Below are 20,713 nucleotides of genomic sequence, written 5' to 3' on the forward strand. Positions count from 1 at the left end.
TTAAATGCACGGAGTGTGGGAAGAGCTTCAGGACAAATGATCTTAGTCGTCACAAACGGATCCACACAGGAGAAAAACCCTATGAATGCACAGTGTGTGGAAAGAGCTTTCAAAGTAGTAGTTACCTGATGTGCCATAGGAGGGTCCATTCAAAAGAAAAGCCTTACAAATGTGTGGATTGTGGGAAAAGTTTCAGTATGAGCAGTTCCCTTACATCCCATAAAAGGGTCCACACAGGAGAAAAACCCTATAAATGCACGGAGTGTGGGAAGAGCTTCAGGAGAAACAGTGGTCTTAATTGTCATAAACGGATCCATACAGGGGAAAAACCCTATAAATGCCTAGACTGTGGGAAGAGCTTCAGCCAAAGCGGACCTCTTGTTTCCCATAAACGGATCCACACAGGAGAAAAACCCTATGAATGCACAGAGTGTGGGAAAAGGTTCAGAATGCAGGCTTTCCTTACGTTCCATAAAAGGACCCACACAGGAGAAAAACCCTTTAAATGCATGGAGTGTGGGAAGAGCTTCAGGGAAAAGACGGCTCTTAATCGTCATAAACGGATCCATACAGGGGAAAAACCCTATAAATGCCTAGACTGTGGGAAGGGCTTCCGCCAAAGCGGAGGCCTTGTTTCCCATAAACGGGTCCACACAGGAGAAAAACCCTATAAATGTATGCAGTGTGGGAAGAGTTTCACTGTAAAGTGTGCTCTTACTTATCATAAACGGAAGCACACAGGAGAAAAACCCTATGAATGCAAACAGTGTGGAAAAAACTTTGGATATAGTAGTTCCCTGATGTTACATAAAAGGATGCATTCAAGGGAAAAACCTTATAAATGTGTGGATTGTGGAAAAGGGTTCCGTGGAAAGTCTTCTCTTATGTCCCATAAAAGTGTGCATACTGGAGAAAAACCCTTTAAATGCACAGAATGTGGGAAGAGCTTCAGACGTAGTAGATCCCTAAGGTTCCATAGAAGGATCCACTCGGGGGAAAAACCTTATAAATGTGAGACTTGTGGACAAAGGTTCACTACAACGTGTTCACTTAATTTCCATAAAAAGGTACATACAGGAGAAAAACCCCATAAATGCACGGAGTGTGGTAGGAGCTTCAAGGAAAAGAGTTATCTTAATATTCATAAAGTGATCCACACTGGAGAAAAACCCTATAAATGCCTAGACTGTGGGAAGGGCTTCAGCCAAAGCAGTACCCTTGTTTCCCATAAACGGATCCACACAGGAGAAAAACCCCATGAGTGCACAGAGTGTGGAAAGAGCTTTAGTGCCAAGGGTGCTCTTAATTACCATAAACGGATCCACACAGGAGAAAAACCCTATGAATGCACAGAGTGTGGAAAGAGCTTCAGTGTGAAGTGTTCCCTTACTTCTCATAAATGTACCCACACAGGAGAAAAACCCTATAAATGCCTAGACTGTGGGAAGTGCTATAGAAGGAACAGTAACCTGAATCTCCATAAACAAATCCACACTGGAGAGAAACCCTATAAATGTATGGAGTGTGGGAAGAGCTTCCTCCGAAGCAGTGAACTTAATTCTCATAACAGGACACATACAGGAGAAAAACCTTACAAGTGCACTGAGTGTGGAAAGACCTTCGCTGCCAGTAGGTCTTTGACTTTCCATAAAAGGACCCACACAGGAGAAACCCTATAAATGAATGGAATGTGGAAAAAGCTTCAGATTTAACTGTAACCTTCTTTTCCATAAGAGGATCCACAACAGAGGAAAATAGAAATGTACGGAATGCGGAAGGGTTTTTTGTGAAAACAGAATGCTTCTCAAAAAAGAATCCACAGTGGGCAGAAAAGTATCCTGAGGACATCAATCAACTTACTTCTCTTTAGGATAAACAGAAATTGAATGGACAAAGATAGACCTTCAGATAATCAAGAAAGTTAAATATTTGGGTGTATACTTAAGAGCAAGATGTGCAATAATTAAAGAAATATGTTTAAAAGATTATTGGACTTGGAGAACTGTCATCAAAGTTCAGGGAGTGGGACAAAAAACGTAATTATTGGGTTGAAGAAGATAAAAGACGGAGAGTAAGGAAAAAGTGGTTAATAGCGAATGAAAACGAGGGTGGATGGGGAATTCCCTGTTTGGAGCTGTATAGAGAACCATTTCAAATTGAATAATTAGTGGAGCTGCAATTATTTGAAAATAAATGGCTGAAATTGGAAAAAGAGATGAATGGGGTGAAGAATAGATAATCAATTTTTACAAAGTGAAATAAGAGTGATCTAGATAAATTAATAGGTCCCCTGAAAGGGACTATGGAAATTTGGGGAAAATGGCAGGGGAAAATAGGATTATATAAATCATTGCATGGACGCAAAACTTTGGATATACAATAAATCTTGCAGAATGGGATAAAATATTCACGATTAATTATAAATTGACACCCGCGGTATCGTACAAAGAAAACCTATATAAAATGATCTACAGATGGCACCTTCCACCAGCCAGGCTTTCAAAAATGAACCCAAACATATCTCTATGCTGGAAATGCAAGAAGAACCAAGGAACGTACTATCATTTATGGTGGACCTGTACATACGCCAAAAAACGTTGGACAGAAATTAAAAGAATAATAGACCAAGTCATACCGATAAAGATCACAATTAAACGAGAACTGTTCCTTTTAGGCATTTTTAGACAGAAATTAAATAAAGAAAACAAATACCTTATTATCCAAATATTGACTGCCGCCAGACTAACATACACCCAACAATGGAAGAAAGAAGATATCCCGACAATTTAAACTATTATCAGTAAAATCATGGAATGTGCAGAACTATCTAAATTAACAATGGAAATACAAAACAAAAATGATTCTGAGTTCTACAAGGCCTGGGAGAAGTGGTACAGATCTAATCTTAAAATCAATAAAACAGAAACCAATTGAAAATTCCTTATCTTACACCAAAAGAAAAATATATACAACAAACATACCAACGAAAACCAAAACGCATGCTCTGTCTGTTTAATCCAACCGATATAACAACATAACTCACAAGTATCTTTAATACACAAACCCAACAAATATAATCAAAACTAAGTTATCAAAATACATACGCTTGCTGTTTTGCAGGTACTATCCCCCTTCCCTTACCCCATCCAAAACTTCTATCTTATCTATCTCTTAACACATATATCAAAGCACTACTTTATCTTTAAATTAACCTGTTTAATAGATATGAGATTATGTAATTACGAATATGCAATACAATATAAATGTAGATAAATGCTTAAAATGAATATATAACAATCTATATATGTTCTGTAAAAAGTTTTCCTGTTTTGCACCCCTCCTATTCTTTTTGTATCCCCATTCCCCTCCCCCATTGTCAATAAATTCATAAAGTATATTTAAAAAGAAAAAAAAAGAAACACCCCCAATTTGGTGGTGGGGTGTGAATGGTTGGTGGTGGGCATTGATCGCCGAGCATTTGTTTTATGTTGTGCGTGAGTTTTATATTCTATTTCTTAAAATTAATTTTAAAAATCTTTTTTAAAAAACAGAGAACCGTGTAGTAATTATGGACATGGAGACATGATTTTCGGAGCAAAAGTCTCCAAGCTAAGAAGAGATTTATCTGGGTTGAGAAGAAACCTCTTTGTTCAGGAGCTTTGTTCTCTCCTCTCAGTCAGGTTGTGTTTATTCTCATAGCAAACTTAGGCATTTTCTTTCAACATCCAATTGGGTGCTCTGGGGTGGAGCTCCATTTTCGCTGCCCCACTGCGTACTCCACCCCCCGTCCGGGCAGCAGCCCACCCCTGCTCCAAAGGTAGCTAACTATTAACAAGTTACTATCTAAAGAAACCTCTGAATCATACAGACATGTCAAACATATAAGTGAGCGCCTGGTTGCTAGTTTAATCTTTTCCGTACATAGGACAGAGCTAAGTAAATTAAGCATGATGTTCCGTCAATATTAACCAAGACAGGCATTCCACATCGTTGGCAATGATTGATAACAACCTACAGAACTGGAAAACCTTGCAACTGTCAATGAGGTGTAACAAACAATCAAATAAATATTTTTGCCCGCTTCAGGCTCTAAGAAAATATCTGGAGACTAAGAAGGGCAAAAAATGGGGCCCACCAAAGTCAGAAATGGGCAATTTCCAGCCTCTGGAGGACCTCCAGGTGGGTGGGTGGGGGAGGTCATTTTCCTCCTCCCCAGGCTCCAGGAAAGCCTCTGCAGCCCTGAGGTGGCAAAAAACAAGCCTACTGGGCTCACCAAAGTCAGGAAATGAGCCATTTCCGGCCTCTAGGGGGCCTCTGGGAAGCTGATTTCCCACTGTTCAGGCTCTAAGAAAGCATCTGGAGCCTAGGGAGGGCAAAAAAGGTTTTTCTTCAAAGATTGCAGAAGAGCCTAATGCCAGGAATGACTGAGGGCAAAAGAAGAAGGAGACGCCAGAGAATGAGATGAAGTCACTGAATCCCCAGTTGGTGTGAGCTGAAAATGGACTCCAGAGGATGGCAGAAGACTGGAAGGTCTGGAGGAATGTTGTCCATGGGTCAGCATGACTTCGTGACTATAACAACCCCTGTGGGAACCTCTTTTCCCAGTTATCTGCCTGAGGGAATTGCACTGAGGGGAGGAGCCAAAGTGAAGGGGAGGAGTCACACACGCTCCCACCTCACTCATGTCTCACCTGGGGTGTCCCAGTCAACTCCTCCCCTAGCATCATCAATGATCCCTCCCACTCCCCCATCCTTACTGTGGGTCCTCCTTCCCCCTTTAGCTTTCAGGGTTCCCTGCCAACGTCCTTACCAGTAGGAGTAGCAACAACCAGTTGGAATCCATGGAGACTTCCCCCAGGAAGGGGAGAAATGAATTGGGGGCAGGGGGCTTGCAGGGCCACCGATAGGCCGGTACTACTGTTACTGGCGTCACGGGCCCGGTCAAATTGAAAAATTGGGGGGGGGGGCGATTTTGGCTCGCCATCGTGTGCCAGCCCCCTGGCGCCCGCAACGGTCATTGTGCCCAGAACCGTTCCCTGTAGCTGCGCACGCCTTCGCCAGTGCACCCCAAAATGCCCCCCCAACGCACCCTTTTCCAAGGGCACGCACGAAGCCGCGGCCACCCCCCCGTGCCTCTAGCCCCCTCGCGCCCCTGACTACTCGCCGCTGCCCACCGTCCACCTGCCCGATCCGCCTCTCTCCGCTGCAAGAGAGGTGGGGCAGGCGTTTTCACAGTGGGGGCCGGCAAAGGCAATTTTCAATGTCAGGCGCGCGCTCTCCCCATCCCCCTGCCAGCCCGCCTGGAACATTCAAAGTAAGAGCAAAGGTTTTTTTTACTTTGAATGTTCCGGGTGGGCTGGCAGGGGGGTGGGGAGAGCGCGCGCCGGCCCACATCCCCGACATTGAAAATCACTTTCGCCAGCCTCCGGAGAACGAGAGAGAGTGAGAGTGACAGAGCAAGAGAGAGAGAGAGAGAGAGAGAAAGGGGGAGAGAGAGATAGCAAGAGAGAGAGAACGAGTGAGAGAGAGAGAGAAATAAAACAAGAGAGAAAGAGAGGGGGAGAGAAATAGATAGCAAGAGAGAGAACGAGAGAGAAAGAGTGAGAAAGAAAACGAGAGAGAGAAAGCAAGAGAGAGAAAGAAAACAAGAGAGGGAAAGAAAAAGAAAACAAGAGGGAAAGAAAAAGAGAGCAAGAGGGAGAGAGAAAGAAAGAGATGAGAGAGGAAGAAAGCAAGATAGAGAAAGAGAGAAAGGAAGGAAGAAAGATGAGAGGAAGGAAGAGTGAGAGAGGAAGAAAGCTAAAGAAAGAAAGAAAGATGAGAGACAAAGGAAGAAAGTGAGGAAGAAAGCAAGAAAGAGAAAGAAAGAGACAAGAGTGGAAGGAAGAGAGGGAGAGAAATGATATAAAAAAGGGGAGAAAAAAAGAAATGAGAAAATGATTGAGGCAGAGAATGACAGGAAAGAGAGAGAAACAGAAAGTGACTCTTGATTTAAAGCATATAATAAAAGCACTTAAATAATAACAGAGAAAAACCCCCAGCCCTCACCTGTTTTTATTAATAGTTTTGCTGGTTGTTTTAGTTTTAATAGTAATGGATTTTGGTTTTTTAAAATTATTAATTTCTTTTAATAAAAAAGAAGGGATTTATTTATTTATTTATTTCTATGCCGCCCAGTCCCAAGTTTTTCCTTATTTCCAGATTGCATTTCTTCTTGGTGAGGTTCCGCCCATTGCTTCTTGTACTACCTTCAGGTGGCATGGAGAATAAATAGATGCCATCTGCTCTGTGGCAGCCCTTTAAGGATTGGGAAACTACTCTTATATTCCCCCTCAGTTTTCTATTTGTTGAGCTAAACATACTCATTCTCTTAGCCCTTGGTCATAGGATTTAGCCTCTAGGCCAGGGGTGTCAAACTCAATTTCATTGAGGGCCACATCAGGGCTGTGTTTGACCTCAGAGGGCCGGGGGAGGGCTTGCCCAGGGTGTGTGGCCATGGTGGCATGGCACGGAATCTGGGGGTCAGTAGTTTTAAAATGGCGGTGGGGGTAGACACTTAGGATGTATGGGGCCCCAAAATTCCTGATGGCAGCCCTGGGGGCTTGACAGGGGTTCCTAGACTTTGGCTTCCAAGGAATAAGTGGAACCAATGGGAATCCAACTTTCCGTTGAGTCCTCGGTTTCTGGAATCCAAAAGCCTTTGGAGCAGAAACAGAAAAGGGGAAGGGGCTATGCAGATTGTGTGCAGCATAACTGGAGAGCACCTTTATGTGTTCACCTGTGACTGAGCTGCCCCAAAGGGGACACAGGTGGGCCCTGAGCGAAGAAATGTCTAGGCTAGGGGATACAACGACTGCTGGCTGGGGAATTCTGGGAGTTGAAGTCCAAATATCTTCAAGCTGCCAAGGTTGGGAAACACTGACCTAGATAACCAATTTTTTTCTAATTAAATTCAACATTTACTTCCTTTTGACAATGTTAACTCATTATGCTTATCATCTAGATAGATTAGATAGATAGATGATAGATAGATAGATGATAGATAGATAGATAGGATAGATAGATAGAAAGGTAGGTAGGTAGGTAGGTAGATAGATAGGAAGGTAGGTGGGTGGGTGGGTGGACAGACAGACAGACAGAAAGACAGACAGACAGACAGACAGACAGACAGATAGATAGATAGATAGATAGATAGATAGATAGATAGAAAGGTAGATAGATAGATAGATAGGTAGATAGATAGAAAGGTAGGTAGGTAGATGGATGGATAGAAAGGTAGATAGATAGATGATAGATAGATAGATAGATAGATAGATGATAGATAGATAGATAGATAGATAGATAGATAGATAGATAGATAGATAGATAGATATAGATAGATAGATAGAATGCAATACTGCAGGCTATTTCTGCTGATCACCAGCTGTCAGCAGTTTGGCAGTTCCAGTCTCATCCATCCTTCCATGGTGGGTAAAATGAGGAGCCAGATTGTTGGGGCCAATACGTTGAAGGTGAAAATGTTTCACTTCTCATCCAAGCAGCTTCTTCAGCTCTGACCGGATGAGGGTCTACAACACAGTCCGTGCAGCCGTTCCAAGAAGGTTCCACACCCATTCGCCCTACCCGTGTGACCCTATGGACCCAGAAAATCCTCCAATTGACTTCAAGGATGCAAAGGAGCTGCTGTCTGGAAGAAGGATCAATCCTTCCGTTCCCCACCATCCAGTTAGAGCTGAAGAAACGTCTTGGAGAAGATGCGAAACGTCTTGAAAAAAAAAAGTCCAGTGGTTTCCACTTAGAAACATAGAAGATAGACGTCAGAAAAAGACCTCCTGGTCCATCTAGTCTGCCCTTATGCTATTTCTTGTATTTTATCTTAGGATGGATCTATCTTTATCCCAGGCATGTTCAAATTCGGTTACTATGGATTAACCGACCACGTCTGCTGGAGGTTTGTTCCAAGCATCTACTACTGTTGAAAAAACATCTTAGAGACTCCTTGTTCTGTGTGTGTGTGTGTGAGAGAGATAGAGTGTGAGAGAGACACAGACAGACAGAGAAAGAGACAGAGAAAGAGAGAGGGAGAGAATTTTTTATTTACTTATATTTATTTATTTATTTTGTCCAATACACAATGAGGGTTTTAGTGGGTATATATCTATATACACATAGTATGAATTGAAAGGCTCTAAAAAGGATGGAACCGGCATTTGATCTCCACCTGGGTCCCCCCACATCCCCCTTGCCCAGTTCGGTTTTCATGGCTGGTCCAGCTGCGGCCAGAGCCTCCAAAGCTGCCTCCGCGGTTGCGATTTCACCCCAGGTGCCACAAGGGGGCGATCTCTGGTCTGGCAACAGACGAGGCCACTGCGCATGCTCCCATCAGTCAGTTGTAGAACAGTTCCGGCTAAAGAGTTGCTCCTTGGGGATCTGTTGAGGGGGCGGGCAAGAGGAAGTCACGTCACTCGGATCCTCCCCAGGGGACGGAAGGAGATTCCTGAGGGAGCGGGAAACCCGCCTCATAACTGCTTTTAGCTGTGCGTGGAGGGAGATCCAACAATGAGGCAGGTGGGAGGAGGGGAGGAAGAATAAAGGGATCCCTTGTTCACATCTCCATTCAGATTCAAGATTCCCAGGAGGATCTGTGGAGATCCAGCGGAGACCAGGTGAAAGCTGGGAGATCCCTTCTGAGCCTGGGAGACCCGAGGAGAAGCAGGAAGAGATCCAGGTGACAGAAGCTTCTTTTTTGGGGGGAATACAAAGAGATCTTCTTCACGTGCTTCAATATCCCCATTTCTCCCTCATGGAGTTTTGGGGATTAAAAATCCGAGTAGATAATTCGCACAATGGCTCCCATGTCCTTCCACAGAGTTTCTCATTGGAAGCCATTCTCCCCTTGGGCCTCATTGATCGCCACTGTTGGAGATAAGGTGTTTTTTGCTTATATCCGGGTTTCCCAACCTTGGCCACTTGAAGGTCTCTGCATTCGCTGGCTGGGGAATTCTGGGAGTTGAAGTTCAGATACCTTCCACCTGGGTCCCCCCAGATCCCCCTTGCCCACGGGCTTCTATTTCATGTTCTGAGTTGGTTTTAGGAATGGGGAGAAATTGGGTGGACCTCACAAATCTTTCTCCTGATCTCTCTTTCGGAGGGATCCCTAAGGATAAAAAAATCAAGGTCACGATCCCTCACTAGGGAAGGGAAGGCTCTTCCACCGGATTGGAGGTTTTCTAGGAAGATTCTAGTTGTTGTTGTTATTATTATTATTATTATTATTATTTATTAGATTGGTATGCCGCCCCTCTCCGCAGACTCAGGGTGGCTCACAGCAATAATAAAAACAATCTAATAATTAAAAGTCACTAAAACCCCCTTATTAAAAAGCAAAACATACACACAAACATACCATGCGAGGATTTACAGTCATTAGTCATCCTTAATTCTCTGTGTCTTCTCCTATATTAGTCAATGGACTTAATAGAAAGTGACTCTACAAGAAAGACAGAACTCCCTCTTCAAGATAGAAGACTTAAGGCGCACAAAGGAATTCCCTCCCTTCAGAGCAAACCTATGGTTTGCCTTTCCCAGAAGACCAACTTGTTTGTTTATTTAGAAACATAGAAGATCGATGGCAGAAAAAGACCTCATGGTCCATCTAGTCTGCCCTTATGTTATTTCCTGTATTTTATCTTAGGATGGGTCTGTGTTTATCCCAGGCAAGATTAAATTCGCTGCTCTGAGTCTACTGAGAGGGGGCGGCATACAAATAAATAAATAAATAAATAAAATTCAGTTGCTGTGGATTTACCAACCACGTCTGCTGGACGTTTGCTCGAAGCATCTACTCCCCTTTCAGTAAAGTAATATTTTCTCACGTTGCTTTTTTAAAAAAAAAATATTATTTGTGACATTTCTATGCCCCCTCCCCCGAATTCCAATAGGACTTTGGGCGGCTCTTGTAGGGGCCACCTTGAGTTGCAGTCTGTCTCCTCCTGCATCATGAGAGATTTCCCATTGTTTTTGGTCTTCCTTAAGAGATCATTTTGAGTAAATCCCTACACATTGCAGGCATGTTTTCTGGGTGGCTAGAATATCATTAATTTCTCTGGTTTCAAACCGCAGAGAGAAGGGGGAGAATTTACAGTGATTGAGCAAAGGCTTTGGCTGCCAAGGGTATGAATTTCCATGTGTGGTTCCAATAGGTGAGGAGAACCATCTAACTGAGGTTTGGTCTTCAGTATGTGGTGGGTTCTTCTCCTTTTATTCTTCTCTCCCACGATGGAGCCTATGAAAGGCAGATTGTAGAAGAAGAGGCAAAAATGGAGGTTTTCCTGGGCAGGACAGGAGGGAATCTTATGCCGTGTCTTTAAACTAGAAAAGATGAAGTTGAACCTTTTCCTGTTTCCATCCTGTCTCTCTCCTTCCCAGGGGACAAAATGGAGTCACCGGTGTTCACTGAATCATCTTTTATTGGTGGAGCTGAAAACACTGCTGGATTCCTGACTCAGGTAAGAAGGAAGAGATTAGCAATTTATATGGGGGAGCAGCAGGAGGCCTCTAGATTCCTTTGGGGACTCAGCATATGATCCTGCTATTCCTGAGCAAAGCACAAAAGGAAAACAGAAATTTAAATTTACACTCAGTTAAACTCTCAACAAAGGTTTAAAGATCTATGGAATCCCTTAGTGGCTATTTAATTCTCCAAAAAACGCCACAGGGCAATTCACATTGTTTGTCCCAAGAAAAGCAGGCAGGACACATGAAAAGTTAGGGTAAAATTCCTTTGTTGCAAATTTAGTCTTCTTTTTGTATTGGGGAAAAGGATAAAATCAGGAGAAGCAGAAATTGCTTTCTGCATTATCTACATCTTAATGCCTGGAAACGCCTCCGTAGTAGTTTCATAAATGTTCAAGAATGGGTGTGTTTTTTTTCAATTTAATCTGTATTAATTTATTGCAGTATAAAACAGAAAGAAAAAAAAACAGGGAAAAGTAAGGAAGGGGGAAAGAGCAGGTACAGAGTAATGGGAGGGGAAAAAAGAAAAAAAAATCTACTTCCAACTCTTTGGTACAGTTGAAGGTAACAACATTACAACCCCAACTTTTGGTTTTTACACAACAGTAAATACAAGCCATTTCTATCACAATAAACCTGTCTAGTTTACAAAAATGGAATCAAAATTTTTTCTCATTGCAAACAGAAAATATGCAATTTTATTTATTTATTTTATTTATTTATGTATGTATGTATTTATTTATGTATTTATTTATTTATTTATGGATGGATGGATTGATTGATTGGATTTGTATGCCGCCCCTCTCCGGAGACTCAATTTCAAGCTAGAGACAAATTAAATATACAGTAATCAATGTTAAGCTAGAGACAAATTAAATATACAGTAATCTCTTATTTGCATAAAATAATTATTTTACTCCCTCAGCGTCTCCTTACTGTGGGAATAATATTCATTCTCATGTTTTCAAATCTAGTCCATAATATTTTATCAAATTTAGAATATTGTTCAGCATTACTTAAAGAACCGCCAGACCTGTGTAGGCATACTCATTTTAAAAATACAAAACTAACTTAAATCTTTCTAACAGTATATACTTTTTTTAAAAAAAAAATCCATCCAAATTAATTAAGCAATATTTAAATCACTCCCTCCAACTTTTCTTCAGAGAATATAATCTTTTTCTTCTGGAAAGGATGTATCAAATCTCCTTTCCTAAAAAGAAGCAAAAGAGAGAAAAACAACAGAGAGAGAGATGGGGGGAGAGAGGGAAAGAGAAATGAACGAGCTGGAGGGGGAAAATAAGAGATAGGAAAAAGAGGGAAACAAATGAGAGAATTGAAATATTCATGAGTGTGAGCAAAGCTGATAGTTCAAAGTACCACTAAGACAATTTGGTTACTTTGTCAGATAGAAATCCCACAGAAACTCTGTTAAACATGATCAAATGTTGGGACAACTGGTAGATGGGGTTGATATTCCTGGAGGCGTCTTGTAATATGGCAAATGATTTAGCTTTACTAGATAAATGGTCAAAGCAATGGAAACTGCAGTTTAATGTTTCCAAATGTCAAATAATGCACTTGGGCAAAATGAATCCTCAATTTGAGTATTGTCTTGGCATTTCTGTGCTAGCAAAAACTTCAGAAGAGAAGGGTTTAGGGGTAGTGATTTCTGACAGTCTCAAAATGGTGCAGTCAAACGGTAGGGAAAGCAAGTAGAATGCTTGGCTGCATAGCCAGAGGTATAACAAGTAGGAAGAGGGAGACAGTGATCCCGCTGTATAGAGCGCTGGTGAGACCACATTTGGAATACTGTGTTCAGTTCTGGAGACCTCATCTACAAAAAGATATTGATAAAATTGAACGGGTCCAAAGACGGGCGACAAAAATGGTGGAAGGTCTCTGAGGGCGGGGGGGGGGGGGCAAAACTTTCACTCCGTCTTGTTGGGGTTGAGTCTGAGCCTATTAACGCCCATCCAAACCTTCACAGCCTCCAGACACTGGCACATTACCTCCACTGCTTTACGGAGTTGACACAGCGTGGAGATGTAGAGCTGAGTATCATCAGCATACCAATGATAATTCCCCCTGTGCCGTCGGATGATCTCACTCAGCGGTTTCATGTAGATATTAAACAGTAGGGGCGAGAGGACCGACCCCTGAGGAACCCCACAAGAGAGGGACCTAGGAGTCCACCACTGGCCTCCTGCCAACACTGACTGCGACTCACTGCAGAGGTGTAGGAGGTGAACCACTGTAAAATGGAGCCTCGAACTCCCAACCCCTCTAGCCGGTGCAGAAGGATACCATTAAGAGGTCAAGAAGCACCAGGATAGAGGAGTGAACCCTATCCTGGGCCTGCCAGAGATCATCCCTCAGTGCGACTAAACAGTTTCAGTGCTGGAGCCGGGCCAGAACCTAGACTGCCAAGGGTCCAGATAATGTGTTGAGTCCACCTAGAGAAATGTCCAATCAAGAATTTTTACTTTGGCTTTTAGTCCCAAAGGTGCTTTTTTCAAGAGGCAACTGGACATTCTACTTGTCTTTCGCAAATTACTTAAGACCCACCTGTATCGCCAGGCATGGGGGAACTGAGACACCTCCCCCAGGCTTTTAGATTTTATGTATGGTATGTGTGTGTTGCATGGTTTTTTAAATGATGGGGTCTTTAACTGTCTTTTAATATTAGATTTGTTTTCCATTGTAACATTGTTATTATTGTTGTTGTGAGCTGCCCCGAGTCTTCGGAGAGGGGCGGCATACAAATCTAATAAATTATTATTAATTATTATTACTATTATTATTACTATTCTATTGTTACTATACTATTGTTGAAGAAACTTCTTGGATGAGAAGTGAAACATCTTCAAAGAAAAACCATAAAGCCCAGTTGCCTTTTGAAAAAGCCCCTTTGGGACAACCATGACTGTGGATGACTGAGAATCCTCATAGACATTTGTGCTTTTAGGATTTGCAGATTGTAGGAGATCTTGCAAATTCTACCGAGTCTGCTTACAACCCACCTTCCTTCTTTAGGGTCCTGTGTCCTTTGGGGAGGTGGCCATCCATTTCAACAATGAAGAGTGGTTGCTGCTTGATCCCAGCCAGAAAGCCCTGTATGAAGAAGTCATGATGGAAACATCTGGGATGGTGGCTTCCTTAGGTAAGGGTTCCTTTGGAGCAGGAGTCCCCAAACCTTTTACACAGGGGGCCAGTTCACTGTCCCTCAGACTGTTGGAGGGCCGGACTATAAAAAAAACCCTATGAACAAATCCCTATGCAGACTGCACATACCTTATTTAAAGTAAAAAACAAAGTAATTTATAATAAAGTAATTTATACTTCTTTATTGAATCAACAAACTCCCTCTATTTCCCCTTCCTTCCTTCCTTCCCTCCCTCCTTCCTCTCCACTTCTCTCTTCCCTCTCCCTTTTTTTCCTTCTCTCATATTGAGTCTAAGGAGAAGGGCGGCCTAAAAATCGAATAAATAAATAAATTTCCCTCTCCCTCGTTCTTTCCCTCCATCATTTTCTCATTTCTCTCTCTCTCACTCACTCCATCTCTCCCTCTTCCTTTCTCTTTCTCTCTCCCTCTTTCTTTGCCTCTGTCCCTTTCTCTCTTTCTCTCACTCTTTCTCTTTCCCTCTTTGTATCTCTTTCTCTCCCTCTTTCTTTCTCTCTTTCTTTCTTTCTCTCTTTCTTTCTCCCTTTCTATCTCTCCTCTTCCTTTCTCTCTCCCTCTTTCTCTTTCTCCCTTTCTATCTCTCTCTACTTCTCTTTCACCCCCCTTTCTCTCTCTCCCTCCCTCCCTCCCTCTCCCTCTCCACTTCTCTTTCCCTTTTCTTTCTTTCCGTCCACTTCTCTCTCTCTCTCTCCTCCGGCGGGCACCGCCTCTACTCCCTCCCCTTGGCTCTGCCCCCACGGCAGTTGCCATTGGTGCAGCGACAGCGGTGGCTCCTCTTGGACCAGCCCCAACAGCGGGTGCGGCTTTCCACGCAACTCCAGCCTTCCCCCGCCCCAACTGGTACGGCCACCTCGCCGCTGACACAGATGGCGGAGACTGCCCTGTCCCCCTTCAGGGCCTCTGACAGCCCTTCCCGACAGAGGTGCTGCATCTGTCTCCCCATCAGCTCCCGCCACCGCCGCACAGCTCTGCTTACCCAAAGCCTGGCGTTAACGCTTGAGAGCGGGCTTGGGGCTCTCGGCATCAATGGCTGCCATGGCGCTTTCCTGCGCTGCTTTCCTGGGCATCCGCCGTGACAACAATGGCGCCGTGACGGTCGTTCATGCCGAGAGCCCCAAGCCCACTCTCAAACGTCAACGCCAGGCTTCGGGTAAGCAGAGCTGCTGGGTGGCAGCGGGAGCCAGCGCGGAGGCATACGCGGCGCCTCTGCCGGGAAGGGCTATCAAAGAGGCCCTGAAGGGAGACAGGGCGGTTCCCGCAGCCTGTGTCAGTGGCGAGGTGTGCTTGCCTTGTGCTGCGGGGGGGGGGGGGAGGCAGTGGAGGTCAGGGTTTGCAAACGGCTTCCCCCACACACACTTAGCCACGGCGCACTTAGCTGTGACTTTTAGTTAAAAGACCTCAGCGGGCCACATCCATCCCGTGAGCCGTAGTTTGATTTCATCTCTTCTTTTTTCCTCTTACATTAATTGTAATCCCTCTTCATGGTCTTCTAAGTAGCACAGTTTCATTTAGAAGAAAGAAATTACTGTGGTAACCAGCAAGGGTTGATGTTCACAGCCTTGTTGTCGTCCTTCGACCCTGGGTCATTACTGCAGTTATTGGGAAGGTTTTCAGGGAATGGGTGGTTATGCCTGTTGCAGTTTATGTTTATTTAGATTTGTATGCCGCCCCTCTCCGCAGACTCGGGGCGGCTCACAACAAAGTGCAAAAAATACAATTTATAACAAATCTAAATTTCTACTAAAAACATTTAAAAACCCCATTTCTAAACACACATACATACACACATACCATTCATAAATTGTATATGCCCGGGGGAGATGTCTCAGTTCCCCCATGCCTGGCGACACAGGTGGGTCTTAAGGAGCTTGCGAAAGGCAAGGAGAGTAGGGGCAGTTCTAATCTCCGGGGGGAGTTGGTTCCAGAGGGTCGGGGCCGCCACAGAGAAGGCTCTTCCCCTGGGGCCCGCCAACCGACATTGTTTAGTTGACGGGACTCGGAGAAGGCCCACTCTGTGGGACCTAATTGGTCGCTGGGATTCGTGCGGCAGCTGTCCTACTCTGCAAGAGATTTTCTCTTGCTTTGTGTTGCAATGACATATGTTGTCTTATTTAATGCAGGTTGTATGGGTCATAGTTGAAACAATATGTGTGCCACCTCCTGGTCTCAAGACATGTTTTTGCTTTAAATTTTTAACTGCCAAGAATGAGGTTTAGATGAGAAACCATGCTAGTCTTTTATGTTTGTTAGTTTGTTTATTTATTGATTTGATTTGATTTGTATGCCGCCCCTCTCCAAAGACTCGGAGCGGCTCACAACAATAAAACAGTACAAATACAATTGATTAAAACAATTTAAAAACCCTTAATATAAAAAGCAATCATGCATCTCATATAAACCATACATAAAACAGAAACGGCCAAGGGGAATCAATTTCCCCATGCCTGACGACAGAGGTGGGTTTTAAGGAGTTTATGAAAGGCAAGGAGGGTGGGGGCAATTCTAAACTCCGGGGGGAGTTGATTCCAGAGGGTCGGGGCCGCCACAGAAAAGGTTCTTCCCCTGGGTCCCACCAGAAGACATTGTTTCGTCGACAGGACCCGGAGAAGGCCAATTCTGTGGGACCTAACCAGTCGCTGGGATTTGTGCGGCAGAAGGAGGTCCCGGAGATATTCTGGTCAGATGCCATGAAGGGCTTTATAGGTCATAACCAACACTTTGAATTGTGACCGGAAACTGATCGGCAACCAATGCAGACTGGGGAGTGTTGGTGTAACATGGGCATACTTAGGGAAGCCCATAATTGCTCCCGCAGCTGCATTCTGCACGATATGAAGTTTCCGAACAATCTTCAAAGGTAGCCCCATGTAGAGAGCGTTACAATAGTTGAACCTCGAGGTGATGAGGGCATGAGTGACTGTGAGCAGTGACGTCCGGTCCAAATAGGGCCGCAACTGGTGCACCAGATGAACCTGGGCAAACGCCCCCCTTGCCACAGCTGAAAGATGGTTCTCTAATGTGAGCTGTGGATCGAGGGGGACGCCCAAGTTGCGGACCCTCTCTGAGGGGGTCAATAATTCCCCCCCAGGGTGATGGACGGACAGATGGAATTGTCCTTGGGAGGCAAGACCCATGGCTAATGTTCCCTCTAATTTTTTTTCTGTGTGGGCGGAACAGTATAGTGTCTGAGCAGCAGTCCCTTTGGGACTGGGCGGCATAGAAGTATAAATAAATAAATAAATAAACAAACAAAGAAGAAAAAAATCCCCTTCTTTTTTATTAAAAGAAATTAATAATAAAACAAAACCAAAATCTATTACTATGATTACTATCTTCTCCTCTTTTTCCATCTGTCTCCTCCCCCGTTGTGTGTGTGGTGTGTGTGTGAACTCTTGAACAATTTCCAATAACAGGTGAGCTATTGGAAATGGTTCAAGAGTTCACACACACACATACACACACAAATGGCTGGTTTTTTTTCCTCTGTTATTATTTGGGTGCTTTTTACCATATGCTTTAAATCAAGAGTCATTTCTCTTTCTTTCTCTTTCTCTCTCCCCCTCTTGCTCTCTCTCTCTTTTTCTCACTTTCTCTCCCTCCCTTTCTATCTCTCTCCCACTCTTGCTCTCTCTCTCTCTTTCTCTCTCTCTTGTTTTCTTTCTCTCTCACTTTCTTTCTCTCTCACTTTCTTTCTCTCTTGCTTTCTTTCTCTTCTCTCTCCCCCCTTCTCTCTCTCTCTCTCTCACTTACTTTCTCTCTCCCTCTCTCTGTCAGTGAGGGGGCTGCGAGAGCGCTTTCTCAGATCGCTGCGGGAATGCCTGCCCTGCCTCTACTGCAGCCCCCATGCTGAAAGTCCGGGACAAAAGCGCTCCCAGCGAAGGGGCTGCGAGAGGGGCGGGCATTCCCGAAGCGCACGGAGAAAACCCTCTCTTGCAGCCCCCTGGCTGGCAGCGCAGATGAGGATGAGGAGAAGCCGCAGCCACCACCGCGGGAGAAGTCGCGCCCCAAGGCAGGAGGCGGCGGAGGAGAGGGGGCGGATCGGGCGGGTGAAGGGCAGGGCTGAGAGGCCAGGGGCGCGAGGGGGCTGGAGGCACTATGGGGAGGCAGGGGCGGCTGCGGCTCCCTTTCCTTCTACTGCCGGCGCCTCCCTGCCCCCGCACCCCCCCCTTGCAGGCTGGCAGTGGGGGTGGGGAGAGCGCGCATGTGGAAAAGGGTGTGCGGGGGCATTTTGGGGCGTGCACGTGCGCATGGGCGCAGCTTACGGGGAACGCTGCCCACAGCCACTCCACCCACTTAGTTAATTTAAGTCCCCTCACTGCTTTCTACGCAGATGTCCAGCCGTAGACAAGTCTATTCCTAGAGACACCAAAGTGGAGGGTATAGATTATTCTAATTCTAATTTATTTTTCTTCCCCCGCAAGCATTTGATGTACAGAAGAAGAACAACCAAGAGCCAGGTTTAGTGCCATTGCAAATAATCCCAACAGAAATTCCTGAAGAAATATCTATAAATAAGTGGGGAAGGAAGAAACCTGAAAAGAAGCACAATTGTAGAGAAAAATCTATTCTTGACTGTGTGGAAATGGATCGTTTCCTGACCAAATGTGATTCCCAAGAAAATACGGGGAAATGTCAAAATAGAAAAAGATTCAAAGCAAACCCCAAAGTTAGTAACCATTGCAAACCTGGAAAAAGCTCCAGCCGTTATGATCTTCGTTCACGTAAAATGAACCAGGCAAGGGAGAAGCCCTACAACAGTGTGAACTGTGGAAAAAGCATTGCGAGAAAAGGTAATTTAACGTCTCATAAAAAGATCCATAAATGTGTGGATTCTGGAAAAAGGTTCAGCCTGAAGAGTTCGCTTGCTTCCCGTAAAAGGACACATACTGGAGAAAAACCCTTTAAGTGCATAAAATGTGGGAAGAGCTTCTCAACTAGTAGTTATCTGATATGCCACAAAAGGATCCATTCAGGGGAAAAACCTTATAAATGTGTGGATTGTGGGAAAAGGTTCCGTGTGAAGGGTTCCCTTATTTCCCATAAAAGGATACATACTACGGAAAAACCCTTTAAATGTATACAATGTGGGAAGAGCTTCAAAAGTATGAGTTACCTGATGAGCCATAGGAGGGTCCATTCAAGGGAAACACCTTATAAGTGTGCGGATTGTGGGAAAAGGTTCGGTATGAAGAGTTCCCTTACGTCCCATCAAAGAATCCACACGGGAGAAAAACCCTATAAATGCACGGAGTGTGGGAAGAGCTTCAGGGCAAACAGTGCCCTTAATTGTCACAAACGGATCCATACAGGGGCAAAACCCTACAAATGCCTAGACTGTGGGAAGAGCTTCCGGCAAAGCAGCAGCCTTGCTTCCCACGAACGTATCCACACAGGGGCAAAACCATATGAATGTGTGGATTGTGGGCAGAGGTTCAGTGTGAAGAGTTCGCTTACTTCCCATCAAAGGACGCATACTGGAGAAAAACCCTTTAAGTGCATAGAATGTGGGAAGAGCTTCACCACTAGTAGTTCCCTCTTGAGCCATAAAAGGATCCATTCAAGGGAAAAACCTTACAAATGTGAGGATTGTGGGCAAAGGTTCAGTAGGAAGTATTCCCTTACTTCCCATCAAAGGACACACACTGGAGAAAGACCCTATAAATGCACAGAATGTGGGAAGAGTTTCAAAAGTAGTACTTCCCTGATGTGCCATAGAAAGATCCACTCGGGGGAAAAACCTCATGAATGTGAGGATTGTGGGAAAAGGTTCACTACAAAGTGTTCCCTTACGTCCCATAAAAGGGTACATACAGAAGACAAACCCTTTAAATGCACGGAGTGCGGGAAGAGCTTCAAGGGGAAGTGTTCTCTTAATATTCATAAAGTGATCCACACAGGAGAAAAACCCTATAAATGCCTACTCTGTGGGAAGGGCTTCACCCAAAGCGGAGGCCTTGTTTCCCATAAACGGATCCACACAGGAGAAAAACCCTATGAATGCACGGAGTGCGGGAAGAGCTTCAGTGTCAAGAGTTCCCTTACTTCTCATAAACGGATCCACACAGGAGAAAAACCCTATAAATGCCTAGATTGTGGGAAGAGCTTTAGGCAAAGCTGTGAGCTTGGTTCACATAAACTTGTCCACACAGGAGAAAAACCCTATAAATGCACGGAGTGTGGAAAGAGCTATACAAGTAGCAGTTACCTGATCCTCCATAAACGGGTCCACACAGGAGAGAAACCCTATACCTGTCTGGAGTGTGGAAAGAGCTTCAGTATCAAGACTTCTCTTGCTTCTCACGAGAGGATCCACAGAGGAGAGAAACCCTATAAATGTATAGAGTGTGGGAAGAGCTTCCACCGAAGCAGTCAACTTAGTTTCCATAACAGGAAACATACAGGAGAAAAACCTTACAAGTGCGCAGAGTGTGGAAAGACCTTTGCTGCCAGTAGGTCTTTGACTTCCCATAAACGGATCCACACAGGAGAGAAACCCTATAAATGCCTTGAATGCGGGAAGAGCTACAGACATAGCGCTAACCTTTTTCTCCATAAGAGGATTCACACCAAGGGGAAATAAAAATGTACGTAATGCAGGAGGAGTTTTTGCGAAGACAATACTTCTCAAGAAAGAATCCACAGAGGGCAGATGGTGGATAAAAAGGATAAAAAAAGACAGAATATTTTAAACATGTTTTATCTGTGGTTAGGCAATAGAGGTAATAATTAGAAGTTGGAGGATTATTTCTAGGTATAAGTGAATAATAATAATATTACTATTACTATGTACAATAATTTGACCCAGGCAGTACACTGTTTACTAAGCAGTTATGTAAATAAATATTTTTTTAAATAAAAAAGCTTTCTTCCTTTTATTAATATGATCCACATACAGGATGGAAGGGAGATCCTTTATGGACTGAAGTGTCCTTAGTTTGTGTAAAAGGATCCACTATGATATGAAACCGTGTAAGGCATGGGGTGAGAAAATCAAGGCATGCGGACCAGATAGGG

The 20,713-nt window shown here is 44.1% G+C and overlaps 2 protein-coding genes and 1 pseudogene across 3 annotated transcripts in view; all 3 read left to right on the forward strand.

Moving 5' to 3' along the window:
- LOC139162984 (zinc finger protein 208-like) overlaps positions 1-3,419 on the forward strand; it is a 46,752-nt pseudogene extending 43,333 nt beyond the window's left edge.
- The window catches only part of LOC139162880 (zinc finger protein 721-like), a 154,659-nt gene that overhangs the window by 30,067 nt on the left and 103,879 nt on the right, over positions 1-20,713 (forward strand). The gene's annotated exons all lie outside the window — the stretch shown is intronic.
- On the forward strand, positions 7,869-20,559 carry LOC139162897 (zinc finger protein 493-like). 2 transcript variants are annotated; one of them, XM_070743799.1, is made up of 5 exons: positions 7,869-7,951; positions 8,622-8,728; positions 10,429-10,508; positions 13,552-13,678; positions 18,121-20,559. In XM_070743799.1, the coding sequence occupies exons 3-5, from the start codon at positions 10,437-10,439 to the stop codon at positions 20,277-20,279; spliced, it is 2,358 nt and encodes a 785-aa protein (XP_070599900.1). In that variant the 5' UTR covers positions 7,869-7,951; positions 8,622-8,728; positions 10,429-10,436; the 3' UTR covers positions 20,280-20,559. The 2 variants fall into 2 exon arrangements, with proteins under 2 accessions (XP_070599900.1, XP_070599899.1); XM_070743798.1 differs by lacking the exon at positions 7,869-7,951 and having other exon boundaries at positions 8,476-8,728.

The sequence above is a fragment of the Erythrolamprus reginae genome, chromosome 2, assembly GCF_031021105.1.
Source record: "Erythrolamprus reginae isolate rEryReg1 chromosome 2, rEryReg1.hap1, whole genome shotgun sequence".
In the NCBI taxonomy this organism is placed as follows: domain Eukaryota; kingdom Metazoa; phylum Chordata; class Lepidosauria; order Squamata; family Dipsadidae; genus Erythrolamprus; species Erythrolamprus reginae.